This window comes from Ursus americanus, chromosome 1, assembly GCF_024610735.1.
Source record: "Ursus americanus isolate L20-20 chromosome 1, mUrsAme1.1.p, whole genome shotgun sequence".
NCBI lineage: Eukaryota > Metazoa > Chordata > Mammalia > Carnivora > Ursidae > Ursus > Ursus americanus.
The window spans coordinates 62,407,373-62,423,691 of record NC_142127.1 but is presented as its reverse complement, the minus strand read 5'-3'; the positions used below and the strand labels follow the sequence as shown (position 1 = coordinate 62,423,691).

The 16,319-nt window shown below is 36.1% G+C and overlaps 1 protein-coding gene across 1 annotated transcript in view; it reads left to right on the top strand.

Moving 5' to 3' along the window:
• ZSWIM2 (zinc finger SWIM-type containing 2) overlaps positions 1 to 13,004 on the top strand; it is a 30,308-nt gene extending 17,304 nt beyond the window's left edge. The window contains exons 6-9 of the mRNA XM_045806116.1: positions 1,515 to 1,599; positions 2,291 to 2,403; positions 11,119 to 11,272; positions 12,192 to 13,004. Of these exons, the coding sequence (XP_045662072.1) occupies positions 1,515 to 1,599; positions 2,291 to 2,403; positions 11,119 to 11,272; positions 12,192 to 13,004 (1,165 nt within the window). The remainder of the gene's footprint in view (positions 1 to 1,514; positions 1,600 to 2,290; positions 2,404 to 11,118; positions 11,273 to 12,191) is intronic.
• Positions 13,005 to 16,319: the final 3,315 nt, after the last annotated feature.

Genomic DNA, 16,319 nt, shown 5'->3' with positions numbered 1-16,319 from the left:
AATCTTTCTTTTAAGTATTTTGTTAATGGTAGTGCACGCCTCTATTATTCTGAGCTTTCTGACTGCTCTTTCTTTGTGGATGATTCTTCTTACTATCTTCTGCACAGGAGGAAAAAATTTTTTATACCTTTCTAGTTTCTTTTAGTTGGTCTATTAATTTAACTGACATAAGACAGATTAATAGCAGAAAAAGATTTAAATTTTTTCATGTGGGAGTCTCAAATTGACATGAGAGGTTCAAAGACAAGCAGTTGAGGCTTATAAGCCACGCTGAGCTACGAAGGGGATAGGGGTCTGGGGCTTCAAAGGGAAAGAAGACAATCTATGGGAAGATGGGAAGAGCAAATGTTTGTCATGCCATGCAGAAAAAATGGAACACAAAGAGGAATTTGAACAAACAGGCCCTGCTGAGCTCCCTCCAGCTTAGCAGACCTAGCCCATATTCTTTGTAGTTGTCTGTGGTGATAGCTCTCTTTCTGGACAAGGCCTCTACCTAAATTCCTTTTAGGCAGTTGAGGGGGAGATAAAAAGCTCTTCCTGAATCCTTTAGGGCTTGATTGACTTCAGCTCAAAATAATCTGCATGCCAAAGTGGCACTGGGGAGAATTTTTCCAAATATAGGCATTCTCCACTGTTTTGCTCCCTGCCCACTGCTCTACACTCTCCTTTGAGAATAATTTATGTTGCGAGGAAAGAGAGGGAATATAATTCCTATTTTCAAGAAGTATTCTGCTAAGTACAATTCTTTATGAAATAATTGGAAAACATTGTATAATCAAATGATAGAATATCTAATAGGCTATAAATCCTCTAGGAATTTAGAGAAAGAAATAAATGAAAGCTAAGGTACTGTGGGAACAAATCATGAAAGGGTTACATGGTAGACAAAATAATGCCCTCCCAGATATGTCTGCATTCTTTTGCTCAGAACCTATATATTAGGTTACACATCATAGAGAAATGAAGGTTGCAGATGTAATTAAGACTGCTAAATGCCTGACCTTGAAATAAGGAGATTATTTTTTATTGTCTGGACCCAGTGTGATCACGAAGGTTCTTAAAAGTGGACGGGGAGGCAAAAAGAGAGTCAGAGGGAAATGTGACTATGGAAGATAGGCCTAGCGAGACAAAGCACTGCCTGCTTTGAAGATGGACAGAAGGCCAAAAACTAAGCTAAGGAAGGTAGAGAGCCTCTAGAAAATGGAAAAGGCAAGGGAACAGATCCCCTCTAGGACCTCCAGAAACAAATACAATCCTGCCAACCCCTGGATTTTAGTTGAGACCCATATCAGACTTCTATCCTACAAAACTATAAAATAATAAAGTTGTGTTCTTTAAGCTGCTAAATTTGCTGTAATTTGTTACAGTAGCAGTAGGAAGCTAATATGGGTGAGATAATATGGGCCTTTGTCCTATTTGCCTAGTTCCCAGGAAATTTTGACAGGAATTATTCATCAAAACCATCAAAATAATTGAATTTTTTTCTTGTATGTCTTGGTCTTTTGTTTTTTTAGGTGTACCAAATGTATAGAATATCATTTATGCCAAGAATGTTTCGATAGCTGCTGCCATCATTCTCACCCATTCACATTTCGTGAGGTACCGTATCCATCTTGAATTTTATATGGAGTTTGTATTTGTCCTGTTATAAATCTAAGTAAAGTAAATCTAAGAATAATAAGAATAGATAACCCTTTGTAATAGAGCTGATTGTTTTTTAATAAAAACCTAAGAGCAAATTTTTATGAGAACTTATTTTCATAGGAATGTACAAGGCAACCAGTTATCACATTGGTAGTTTATAAAACTAACACAATAACAAATATCTGATGATATTATGCATAAATCTTAAGTATAGGAATTACAGTCACTAAACTTGAATATTCATTTTTTAAAAAAATTTCAGTGTTTCAAATTGATATAACTTATTGACAACCACTTATGGTTTTAAAATTTCTTACATCAGCAATAATAAAATGTTTTTGCAATCATTTGAACTGTACACTTAGAAGTGTCTCCTGTTGCTGAATAATAATGCTACCTTCTACTTAATACACAAGATAAAACATCCACAATTACATTATTGATTAATATTTTTACCTTAAAAAGTAATGTTATTATAGTAGCTGTGCAATAGTATGTTAGACTCACCAATAATTTGTAAATTTTTAATGTTAAAAAAGGTGTATTTTAAATGAGTCTTTGTCATTCACATTATGTTGTTGATACAAAACTAATTTTAATCCACGAAATTAAAATTTCCGTGATTTTCTTTTTTTACCTATTACAGATGAGAAATCAAAGATGGAGATCACTAGAAAAAGGATCAGATGAAATTGTAAAGTACATAGACATTAAAAATGAGATAAAAGAAAAAATGCCACATTTTCAAGGAAAGCAAGGGTGAGATTCTCAGTGACGCTTACATTTCTTTTATGACTTGGGACGTTTAAATAATATTTCAGTTCGAGTAAGTTTTCTTCATTCCTTTATTCAGTAAATATGAATCATATGTTAACATTATTATGCAAGTAAAGAGGAAGGCTCTAGAGTCAGACCGCCTGAATCCAATCCTTGTACAACTACAAGTTGGCTATGTGACTTTTGAGCTTTTTACTTTACTTCCCTTTGCCACATTTTTTTCATCTTTAAAATATGAATAATCATAAAACCAACCTCCTAGGAATTTTGTGAATATAAAATGAGTTAATACACACAGCAAATATTCAAATAATCTTGTCTATTATTATTAATTCCACCAGAGAGTCTACTTGTTGTTAGGGATATAGTAGTTCCCTCAGTAAATAAATGATATAAACTGATATAAGTTATAAAAAAAATGCAGGGGGATTTGATATTTGCTTTGAAGTGATTGACCTCTAGGGGAAGGAAATCTTTTCTTCTTCATTGCCCCACTATTTCACCCTCGTGGAGGAAGAATGATGAGTGGATTGGTTGTGTTTTATAACACTGTTTGGGCTTCTTTATTAGTGGCTAGGCTTCCAGATTTTTTGTCATATTCTTCATTAAAGAAAATTAAACATGCTGTGTATTATTAACATTTGAGGTACACTATAAAAGGTATACAAAAGAGGTCATTTTGAAAGGATGAGATAAAATTATTTTTTTTTAAAGATTTTATTTATTTATGTGACAGAGAGACAGCCAGCGAGAGAGGGAACACAAGCAGGGGGAGTGGGAGAGGAAGAAGCAGGCTCCCAGCGGAGGAGCCTGATGTGGGACTCGATCCGGGAACGCCAGGATCATGCCCTGAGCCGAAGGCAGCCACCTAACGACTGCGCTACCCAGGCGCCCCCAGAGATAAAATTAATTTTTAAAAAATAATTTCAGGGGAGCCTGGGTGGCTCAGTCATTAAGCGTCTGCCTTCGGCTCAGGTCATGATGCCAGCGTTCTGGGATAGAGCCCTGCATCGGGCTCCCTGCTCAGTGGGAAGCCTGCTTCTCCCTCTCCCACTCCCCCTGCTGGTGTTCCCTCTCCCACTGCCTCTCTCTCTGTCAAATAAATAAATAAAATCTTTAAAAAAATTATAATAATTTCAGTGAATTATCCAAATAAAAATTGTACTTGTTCTCAATAACACAAAAACACATTTCTGTCCAGCCCAATGGAAGTTTACCCATGTCCTATGGGCACTTCACACACTTTGTAGACCACAGCTCTTGCAGAGCATAAAATACCTTGTGGGTGTATAATAAGCCTATGCAAAGGCTCTCCATCTCCATTTCCTCTGGCTCTGGCTGGGTATCACACCAACCCATTAGAGTGACAAATTGTGTAACTAAAGGTTTTGAAGATATTGTAGGTAGAAGCAAAAGAGCATTAGGTAGAAAAGCATTCTAGGTAGAGAAAGCAGAATAAATAAAAGGAGATAATTTCAAGATAAAGTATGGTTACCTCCTTAAATAATAAAAATACACAGTTGTTTTTCTAATTGACAATTAGATGACCTTGGTAAAAGCAATTGTTGTAGTATGATGGAAGTATATCTGTAAAGCGATATGAAATATAAACTTTTCTGAAAAATATAGGCATGCCTTGTTTTATTGCACTTGACTTTATTATACTTTGCAGATATTGAATTTTTTACAACTGGAGGTTTGTGATAACCCATATCAAGCAAGTATACCAGTGCTATTTCCAACAGCATTTGCTCACTTCATGTCTTGTATCATATTTTGGTAATTCTTGCAATATTTCAAACTTTTTCAGATTGTTATTATATTTGTTACGGTGATCTGTGATCTTTGACGTTACTATTTAATATTGTTTTCATGCCTGCTAACACAATATCCATTCTGCAACCCATGAATTAATGAATAATTTTGACTTTCAAGTCTTATTAAGAAATAATTTTTTTAATTTTAATTCCAGGAGTTAAACACAGTTTAACTGTTAATACAGTGTTGTGTTAGTGTCAGATATACAATATAGTGATTCAACAATTCTATACATTACTCAGTGCTCATCATAAGTGTCCTCTTAATCCCCTTCACCTACTTCACCCATCCCACCACCTACCTCCCCTCTGATAACCACCATTTTGTTCTCTAGAGTTAAGAGTTTTTTGGTTTGTCTCTTTTTCTCTTTGTTCTTTGCTTTTCTTTGTTTTGTTTCTTAAATTCCACAAATGAGTGAAATCATATGGTATTTGTTTTTCTCTGACTTATTTCATTAACATTATAACCTCTACATCCCATGTTGTTGCAAATGACAAAGATTTCATTCTTTCTTATGGCTGAGTAATATTCCAGTGTGTCTGTGTGTGTGTGTGTGTGTGTGTGTGTGTGTGTGTGTGTCCTTTTTCTTTGTCCACTCATCTATCAATGGACATTTGAGTTGTTTCCATAATTTGGCTATTGTAAATAATGCTGCAGTAAACATGGGGATGCACATATGCTCTCAAATTAGTGTTCTCATATTCTTTGGGTCTATACCCAGTAGTGTGATTATTGGATCATAGGGTATTTCTATTTTTAATTTTTTGAGGAACATCCATACTGTCTTCCATAGTTGAGGCTGCACCAGTTTGCATTCCCACAAAAATACAAGATGGCTCCTTTTTCTCCACATCCTTTCCAACAGTTGTTGTTTCTTGTGTTTTTCATTTGGCCATTCTGACTGGTGTGAGGTTATATCCCATTGTGATTTTGATTTGCATTTCCCTGATGACAAGTGATGTTGAGCAACTTTTCATGTGCCTGTTGACCATCTGTAAGTCTTCTTTGGAGAAATGTCTGCTCATGTCTTCTTCTGCACATTGTTAATTTATTTTATTTTGTTTTTAAAAAGATTTTATTTATTTATTTAGGGAGCGGGGGGAGGGGCAGAAGGAGACAGAGAGACTCCCAAGCAAACTCCACACTGAGCATGGAGCCTGATGCAGGCCTGGATCTCAAGACCCTGAGATCATGACCTGAGTGGAAAACCAAGAGCCAGAGGCTTAACCAACTGAGCTACCCAGGTGCCCCCTTCCCATTTTTTAGTTAGATTATTTGATTCGTGTTGTGTTGTATAAGTTCTTTACATATTTTGGATACTAACCATTTATCAGATATGTTATTTGCAAATTTCTTCTTCCATTCAGTAGGTTATCTTTAGTTTTGTTAGTTGTTTACTTTGCTGTGCAGAAGCTTTTTATATTGATGTAATCCTAATAGTTTATTTTTGCTTTTGTTTCTCTTGCCTCAAAGAGACATATCTAGGGCACCTGGGTGGCTTAGTTGGTTAAGCATCAGATTCTTGATTTCAGCTCTGGTCATGATCTCAGGGTCATGAAATTGAGCCACACATCGGGCTCCATGCTCAACACATAGTACACTGCAGATTCTCTCTCTCCCTCTGCTCCTTCCCCCCACTGGTGTGTGCTCTCTCTCTCTCTCTTTAAAATAAATAAATATTTTTTTAAAAAGAGAAGAGACGTATCTAGAAAGATGTTGTTACAGCCAATGTCTGAGAAATTACTGCCTGTGCTCTCTTCTAGGATTTTTGTGGTTTCAGGTCTTACATTTAGGCCTTAAACCCACTTTGAGTTCACTTTTGTGTATGGTGTAAGAGTTTGGTCCAGTTTCATTCTTCTGCATGTAGCTGTCCAGTTATCCAGACACCATTTATCAAAGAGACTTTTTTCCAGTGCATATTCTTGCCTTCTTTGTTGAAGATTAGTTGGCCATATCACTGTGGGTTTATTTCCAGATTTTCTGTTCCTTTCCATTGTCTGTTTTTCTGCCAGAATCATACTGGTTCATTGATCTGTTCTGTTGTTTCTTTAGCTTCTATTTTGCTTATGCCTGTTCTGATCTTTATTATTACTTTTGTCTACAAGTTTGGGATTTTGTCTGTTCTTCTTTTTCTAGCTTCTTTAGATATAATGTTAGGTTGTTTACTTGAGGTGTTTCTTGTTTCTTGAGGTAGGACTGTATTGCTATAACTTTCCCTCTTGGAACAGCTTTTGCTGCATCCCAAAGATTTTGGACCATTGTGTTTTCATTTTTCTCCATGTATTTTTTTTTAATTTCCTCTTAGATTTCTTGGGTAACCCATTCCTTGTTTAATAGCATATTATGTAACCTCCATGTATTTGTGTTCTTTCCAGATTTTTTTTCTGTGGTTGATTTTTAGTTTCATAGTGTTGTGGTCAGAAAAGATGCATGGTAGACTTCAATCTTTTTTAATTTGTTGAGACCTGTTTTGTGGCCTAATATGTGATCTGTTCTGAAGAATTCCAGATGCACTTGGAAAACGTGTATTCTGCTGTTTAGATGAAATGTTCTGAATATACCTGTTAGATCCATCTGGCCCAATGTGTTATTCAAAGCTACTGTTTCCTTGTTGCTTTTCTGTTTGGATGATCTATCCATTGATGTAAGTGAGGTGTTAAAGTCCCCTAATATTATTGTATTACTACCAATTATTTCCTTTATGTTTGTTATTAGCTGCTCTATATATTTGGTTGCTCCCATGTTGGGTGTATAAATATTTATAATTGTTATATTTTCTTGTTGGATTGTTCCCTTTGTGATTATATAGTATCCTTTGTCTCTTATTACAGTCTTTGTTTTAAAGTCTATTTTGTCTGATATAATTGCTACTCTGGCTTTATTTTCACTTAGATTTGCATGGTAAATGCTTTTCTATCCCTTCACTTTCAATCTGCATGAGTCTTCAGGTCTGAAATGAATCTCTTGTAGGCAGCGTATAGTTCTTGCTTTATTATCCATTCCATCACCCTTGTCTTTTGATTGGAGCATTGTGTCCAAAGTAATTATTGAAGGTATGTATTGCCATTTTTTAACTTGTTTTATGTTTGTTTTGTAGTTCTTCTCTGTTCCTTTGTAATCATTCTCTCTTCTCTCATGGTGCTGGCTTTCTTTAGTGATATACTTGGATTCAATTCTCTTTATTGTTTGCATATCCATTACTAATTTTTGATTTGTGGTTACCATTAGGTTTATATAAAACATCTTATGCATATAGCAGTCTATATTAAGTTGATGGTCACTTAAGTTTCAACCCATTCTCAATGCACTAAATTTTTATTCCTCTCCCACATTTTAGGATATGCTGTCATAATTTGCATCCTTTTATTTTATGAATTTCTTGACTGATATTTATAGATATACTTAATTTTACTGCTTTTGTGTTTCCTACTTTTCTTAATCCTGCTATGGCCTTTCCTTTCTACTCAAGGAGTCCCTTTTAACATTTCATGTAGGCCTAGTTTAGTGGTAATGAAATCTTTTAACTTTTGTTTATGTGAGAAACTCTTTATCTCTCCTTCTATTCTGAATGGTACCTTGCTGGATCTAGTATTCTTGGCTGAAGGTTTTTTTCTTTCACCACTTTGAATATATTATGCCACTTACTTCTGGCCTGCAAAGTTTCTGCTAAAAAATGAGCTCATAGCCTTATGGGCCTCACCTTATATTGACTTCTTCCTTTTCTCTTGCTGCTTTTAAAATCATCTCTTTATCACTACTTTTTGCTATTTTAATTACTACGTGTCTTGATGTGGACCTCCTTCAGTTGATTTTGTTGGGGATTTTCTGTGCCTCCTGGATCTGGTTTTCTGTTTCATTCCCCAGATTCAGGAAGTTTTCAGCTATTATTTCTTCAAATAAATTTTCTGCCCTCTTTTCTCTCTCTTCTCCTTTTGGGATCCCTACAATGTGAATGTTATTACAATTGATGGTGTCATTGAGTTCTCTTTGTCTATTTTCATTTTTTATTATTATTTTTCTTTCTCCTGTTCAGCTTGATTGCTTTCTATTACTCTGTCCTCTGGGTCACTGACCTATTCTTCTGCTTCCTCTAGTCTATTCTCTCAAGTGTATTTTTAATTTCAATTATTGAATTCTTCATCTCTATTGGTTCTTTTTTATGCTTTCTATCTCTTTGTTGACAGTTCTCACTGAATTCCTTCACTCTTTTCTCAAGTCCAGTGGTATCTTTATGACCATTATTTTAAATTGTCTACCAGGCATATTGTTTATCTCCATTTCATCAAGCTCTCTTGCTATGATTTTGTGTTTTCATTTGGGGCATATTCCTTTATCTCCTCATTTTGTCTAACTCTATGTGTCTGTTTCTAAGTGTTAGGAAAGTCAGCTACATCTCCTATCTTGAAAGTAGTGGCCTTAAGAAAAAGAAGTCCTGTGGTTCCCTGTAGTGCATTGTCCCCTGTTCACCACAACCTGGCACTTCAGGGGTATCTCCCATGTGATTGTGTGTGCCCTATGCTGTGGCTGAGTTGCATTTGTTTTCAGTCCAGTCATCTGCAGTGGTTTGTCTGTTGTGGGCAGGGTTTGTCCCTGTTTTATTAGTGGGCTAGTCTGGGGCTGCCTTGGGCTTGAGTTGAGTGAGACCAGGCTTTTGCCAGAATTGCATAGCACTGAACTGCAAGGCATTTTCCCTGTGTTATCTCCTGGGAGGCTTTTGTTGCTGGGCATGGCCTGCAGTCAGATCACAGGTCTGCCCCAGCCCACTGCTGGGGCCCAGTAAAACTGGCGTGTATGGTTATTTTCCCCTCTCCCTGGAGCAGAAGTAACTTTGGAGTGGTGCCATCCCCTGCCAGAACTGCTTGTACCCTGCCAGGCTTGTGGCCCCTCTTTGGATGAACTCTCGCCAAGGGCTTGTTGGAAGGGGTGTATCCCCAGAGAACACAGGGGCAGGGTGCTGCTGTTAGCAAAGTAGGTGAAGAGTGTTGGTGCTGTACCAGTTCCAACACATGACTATGTATTTAGCTGGGAGGCAGGGGAGGGAAATGATGCCCACCAGCTATTTGGTTCTTGGAATAGTTTCCCAAAGATCCCTGCCTCTCCAGCACATGCTCTGAGATTAGTAAATACATCTTCTTCCTGTATATCCCAGTTTTTCAAACTGCTGTTTCTATGCTGATCTCAGTGGGACTGTTGTTCTGCTCTCCATTTTAGGGGGAGGACTCAGTTTCTTATCCCCTCTGCCTCTCCCAGACCTAAGCCTGCTGATTTTTCAAGTTCCAGTTGTTAAGCCTTACTGATTGTAAGGACTCATGTAGTTAGGCCCCTCTGCTTTTCAAAGCCAGATGTTATGGGGATTTGTCTTCCTAGTGCAGATCCCCCATGCCTGCAGTGACTGCTTTGGGGTCTGGTCTTTGCCCATCTCCACACTGTTGGCATCCTTCCTGCAGAGAGGTTCACAGGTCAGTTTGGCTCCCAACTTGCATCTCTGCCCTCCATACCCTCTTTGGTGTAGATTCTTCTCTAATTTAGCTGTTGAAAGTCTGTTTTGATAGGCTTCAGGTCATTTTCTTGGTTATTTAACCTGATGTGAGTGTTATCTAAATGTATCTAAATGTTATCTAAATGCCTAGGATACTCCTACTCTGCCATCTTCCCCAGAAGTGAAGAAATACATTTTGTAAGGCTATAGCTGTCATGGTGATTCCTCTGATGGATCTGGGCAAAGTAAATTGGAAACCTTCTGGAAAAAATTCACCACTCTAGATGCTATTAAGAACATTATTCATGGAAAGAGGTCATAATATTAACATTAGCAAGAGTTGTGAAGAAGTTGATTCCAATCCTCACAGATGACTTCAAGGGATTCAAGATTTCAGTGAAGGAAATAACTGCAGGTGTGGTGGAAATAACAAGAGAAATAGAATTAGAAGTAGAGCCTGAAGATGTGACTGAATTGCAGCAATTTCATGATAAAACATTAATGGATGAGGAGTTGCTTTTTATGAATGGGCAAAGAAAGTGGTTTCTTGAGATAGAATCTACTCCTGGTGAAGATGCTGTGAAGATTGTTGGAATGACAACAAAGGATTTAGAATATTACATAAACTTAGCTGATAAAGTAGCTGTAGGGTTTAAAGAGTTGACAAATTTGGGGGTGCATGGGTGGCTCCATTGCTGGAGCATTCAACTCTTGATTTTGCTCAGGTCATGATCACAAGATCCTGAGAGCAAGCCCTGTGTTGGGCTCCGTGCTCAGTAGGGAGTCTGCTTGAGATTCTCTCTCTCCCTCTCTCTCTCTTTGTACTTCTGTACAAAAATGGGGTTGGTACTTTTAGAATCACATTAACATAGACTAACAATACTAAAGTAGTAAGCATATACCCCAAGGGAAAATGAGTTTCCTCTTAGATTCTCATCTACCAATTTATCACAGTAGCCTGGAATATTTAATGTGGCTTACCGTGCACCTTCCTCCCTACCAGATGACATCATGAATTGGATTGTATTTTTCTAAACACAAGGAGTAAGTGTTGGCTTAGACTGAAATAATTTGAGTATGTGGTCTCATTAAAATTTTGTTCTTATGAAATGACATTAAAAAGTACAAATCAAAAAATTTTAGGTTAGTGTTTTTATTTGAAATGACTGATTAAATTTTGTTATTTATGATGTTGATGTTGAAATTGAGTCCATCTTGTTCAGCACCAGTATACTAGATTTATTCAACTTTATAATGTATGAGATTTCTTACCTTCAGTTCAAGAAAATATTGGATTCATTTATATTATTTATATGGTGGTTATTTACCTGTGCTATTGATTACTTCCTGATCTATAATCACATATAAATATTCATGTCTTTCTGCTCATTCTCATTCAGCCAAGTTTACACACCAAAACAAGTGGTGAAGTCACTGCCTCTCTTACTGATTACAAAGAATAGTAAGCTGCTTGCTCCAGGCTATCAGTGTCGACTTTGTTTGAAGGCATTTTGTCTGGGTCAACATATAAGATTGCTACCATGTACTCACAAGGTAGAAGTCACATCATTTTAATTTGACTTTCCTTATAGGGCTAGTTTTTACAAATGAATTGACAATTTAAGCCTCTCCTTTCGCTTTTTAGTTGTATTACGTGCAAAGATGTTCATATTGAGCAGTATGTATAGAAGAGCTGCAGCAGAGACTATTGAGAAGGCAGCTCTATCCCCTATGGATGGATTTCTATTGATTAGGACTCACTTCTGTATATGCTATCCAGGAAAGATAAAATGGCCCTTCAAATTAGATTATTTTATCTACCTTATCTACTTTTGTTACCCATATAAAGAAAAAGCTTATAGAATAATGTGTTTTTGTGATTCTTTGGAGGAAACAGAAATGTTTAATTTGACATGGTTTATTATTTCAAATGAATTCACTAGAATTAAAGTCTAATGTTGTTTGATCACGATATAGTTGGTAACCAGGATTTCTCTGAAATAAAGTTACTTTAAATAAATATTTATAGTTTTAGAGTCACCTTTACTTAAAATGTCTGATAGTTTGTTTTCTTCCCAAGAATGTGATTTGTTATTTTATAGTTTACCATCATCAGATCCATTTCCAACTCTAGTTGGTTATGACTGTTTTTATTATTTAATAAATTTTATTCATTAGATATCAACAGTGAAATTAATGACTTGAATAAGTAGTGGGATTTAATGAAATTACAAAAATGACATCCATAGAAGCCTTTCCATTTTAGTGTTGAAAATGGAGATCAATCCATAAGCCATTCCATTTTCCTCTTTGAAATATTTCCATAAAACTTGATAAATTATAATTATTTTCCATTCTTGCTAAATAGTTTTAATAGTAATACAATAATGAAACTGGGGGAAACTTACATAGATAGTAAACATTATAAACAAGATAATTATATCTCTGATTAATTTATAACCTTTTTTTTAAGTTTCATAGGAAATGTATTGACAGTTGGTTATTCCACACGTGCAATTCATGCCCTATTGATGGACAAGTTATATATAACCCTTTAATCTGGAAAGATACAGCAGTAAATGGACACACACATCAGTCTATTTCAAACACAAACATCACTCATCTGTCAAAACAGGAAGAACCAGAACTTTTTATTCCTGGTACTGGATTAGTCTTAAAACAAAACAGACTTGGAATTTTACCTAGCATACCTCAACGTAATTCTGAGAAGTTGAATACACCTGAAAGTCTAACAGATACCTATCAGAATATAACAATAGATGATCTACTCTCTATCAAGTTAGATGATTCAAACTCAAGAAAATTAATCTGTGAATATAAAATTAGCCAACATTTCCCCAGGTATCTTCAAGATTTACCAATTGGACCCTTTGGGAAAATGTCATCTCAAACATTTCTTCCTTCTATTGCTCACAAGAATATTATATGTCCCACTGGAATGGAAAGCCCACATATCAATGAAAAGTACCACACTGGTGAAAGCCAGAAGATGGCCAAAGACCAGAAACATATTAACCACAATCCAAAGAAGACTTTTGGTACTAGAATAAGAGAAGACAAGAAGAGATCAAATACTTTACTTCCAGAAGATTTAAATCTTATTGTCAATTGGGATACAAGTAAAATAAGCTTGTCTAAAAGATATAATAATTGTGTGGGAAAAATTAGACAAAAATATAGTAATCTGTCAAGAAGGCCTGAATCTCATCCTTTAAATACAAAAAGTCCTGAGCTATCTTTAGTATTGGAAGGAGTTCAGTTATGAAGATATATTTTTTATTAACATCAGAAAATATTTGAATATTGAACATAAAAATGTTTTATTTGTAGAACATAAACATTGTACACTCTTGACAAATGTATATAGAATTCTTTGTCGTCATTTTGCCTACTTGTCTATGACTAACTACTCTTAAAAGAAATCACCCCATTCTTTATAAGACTTAAAGCATTAGGTGTCTTGATGAGTATGTTCAGGATGTTGTTAATTATGAATAATTTTTAGAAATTCTAGTTCATAGTGATTAAAATAAGTATTTTTACTTAAATTAAGGAAATAGATTTTTCTTGCCTTGAGCCACTTTTTTTTAAACATTCCACTTTATGACATGTAACATGGAAGGATTCTTTCCAGGACCTTGCATATTTTTTGCATTTTCTTGCATTACTATTCACCACAAACCTATAGAGAAATCCTAATGGTAGCTGTCTTTTTCACTTTATTTTTTTAAGGTATTTCTTGTACATGAAATGAAAATTAAAAATACTTATTATCCTATAAGTCATACAACATTTTTAATGATTTCACTGATTTCAAGAAACTTATAAGTACTACCAAATTTCTATTATTTCTACTGTTTTTGAAGACTATATAAAATTACTTAAACCCCCCATTAAAATATAAGATATTTGGGGGCAAGGACCTTGTTGTTTTATTCACTGCTGTACACTTAACATGCAGTGCTTGACAAACATGGGTGTTCTGTAATATTTGTTGAACCACTGAATTATGAAGGCAAGTGGCCACATAAGAAGGAGGCCAAACAAAAAAAAATATGTGATATTAGAAAAACAAAGAAAGAAAATATAGTCCATTAGTAGCAATTGGTCAGGTAAGATCAAGACTGAATAATGCAATTTTGCTTTAGCAATAAGGAAAATATTAGTGACCATAGCTAGGAAAGTTTAGTGGAGCAGTGGGAGCCAAGTCTAGGTTGGATTGGGTTGAAGAGAAAATGGCAGGTGAGGACATGGAAACACGGAATATATACAACTCAGGAAGAGAGAGAGAGAAGAGACAAAAGTAACTGGAAGATGTTTGTTCAGGGTTTGGTTTGGTTTGGTTTTATTTTAAGCTGAGACTTGAACCTATTTAAATGTCATTAAAAATATAGCTGGTGTGTGTGATAATTGATACCAGACAGATACAGCTGGTATGTGTGATAATTGTTAATAACAGAAGGATCTAGAGCATAGGTGTCAGGATAGCCTATAGTAGGATGCAGGGACTTATCCACTATAACAGAAGGGAGGTGTGTATTATAGATTTAGATGCAATAGGTGGTGAAATTGCAGTCTATATCAGCAGAGAGTGAGTAAAGAAGATGTTTGAGGTCATTGGAAAAGGATAAAAAAACCTATTTTCTTGAGAGAAATGGAAAGTGAACTGACTGGTGAAGAATAATAGCATTTCAGGCAATTTTAAGGTCCTTTTAAGTTTATTAGCTATGAATTTATATAATGTTACCAATCTGACTCAGTTGGATGATGTTTAGCTGCACAACACAATCTATGTGCCACCATAGAGAAGATAGAGTGTTGAATTCATCATGGTTACAGCTTTGGTAGGTAGTTACAATTAAAGGAAAATGAGCAAGCAAGTTTGGGGCCTCAACAAGGGAGAGATCAAAGAGGTAGATTCAAAATCTGAACAAATTAGAAGTGATTATAGGAAAAGACTTACTCTAAGGCAAGATAAATGAGTAAATGAATTAGAAGACGAAGATTGGTCAAACAGGAGTACTAGGCAGGCATGCTGCAAAAAATAGGTTCAGATCAGAGAAAGTAATGCCTGAAGAAGAGATTTCAGAAGGGGGCAGGTTTCAGTGAGGTTCCAGGTATGGCCATATGTTGGTGGATGTGGCAGAGCGAAGCCTGCAAGAATGAAAATATGAAGGAAAATGAGAAATAATGGCAATAACCAGGTCAGCTTCATAGACATTAATACCCTTCTTCATAAAAGTAGTTAGGGAGGGAAGAAAGTTTGTAAATCTATTGCCAAAAATCCTCAGTTTGAGGTATCTAAAAGGTCTACAGAGGAGGGGGTCGAAAAGGAGAGGAATCAAGAAATGGTAAATCCTGAAGGGAACTGACATTTTTTATAAGAAAGTCTGGAGCTATGATCTGAAAACGTCAAGCAGTACAGAGAAATTGACCCCATCCCCTGATCCTGATGCAAGGATAGTATGAAAAAAATATCCTTTTCTGACAGGGCTGCAGGGAAGTGAAGTCTTTAGAAGAAATACAGGTTAAGGCAAGAGGGGAAGAAGGGTGGGAGGGACTGAAACATTTTATGAAAAGATCACAGGTGTAGGGAGCTCATGGTAGTGGAATTAGAAGTCCAGAGAAAAAATGCAGGGGCTTGGGTTGGGAAGGGGAGTGAGTTGTTAGGGAAGAAAGGAAACAGTATTATAGCGATAAAGTTGAGAATAAAGAAGATGGGACTTCACTTGAGAAGTGACCAACAAATGGAAATTTGAGGCAGAGTGAACAGATCATTTCAAAGACTGAGTTTTAGTTGCTACTTGGTTGTGGCCCAAGTCAGACACTCACAGGTGGATGTGACCTTCAGCACAGGATGCTCCTAACAATTTCTCAGTGGCAAATGTATAAGGACCAATCTTGTCGCCAGGTGTCGTGGCAACAAAGGCATGTAGTGAGGCAGCAGGAGTCTAAATCAACAGAAGGCTGTTGGGCAATGAGGCTGTGCACTGGCGGTAAAAGTAACCCAGAACCCAGGGCCAGGTGGGGGTGGGGGAACATGGCGGGAGACTTGAGTGAAAGGAGGCTGGCAGTTGGCTCAAACCCTTTTCTGTGTCTCTTAATCTTCCCTAACCCTTCAGTACAGTCACAGAGTGGAAGAGCTGAATGGATTTTTAGAGATCCTGGGGGTTTTCTAATGAGGAAAATAAAGTTTAAAGGGTTTTAATGTCTCACCCAAGTTGAAAAGCCAAAGCAAAAACAAAAATTCACATTTTCTTGCTCCTAGTCGGACACGAGAACACAGTGGTGTTCTTTCTCAGCTTTTCTCTCAGCCTCTCGCAGCTTTTAATTGAGGAAATATTATATTATCCCATTTTAAACAAATCTTTTTCTGATTCTGGATAGAGAATGTTTTCTGGAGCTTGTAAAGGCAGAATATTGTTCTTAACAGTGAAGTATAGTTATAGAATTCGTATTGTACTGAGGAAATACCTTCGTGAGTATTTTCATGATTAATTACTAAATATATAATGTGTTTCTTGTACATATGGTAATAAATATTTTATTCAAAGAAGCCATTATAATGAAATATTCAGAG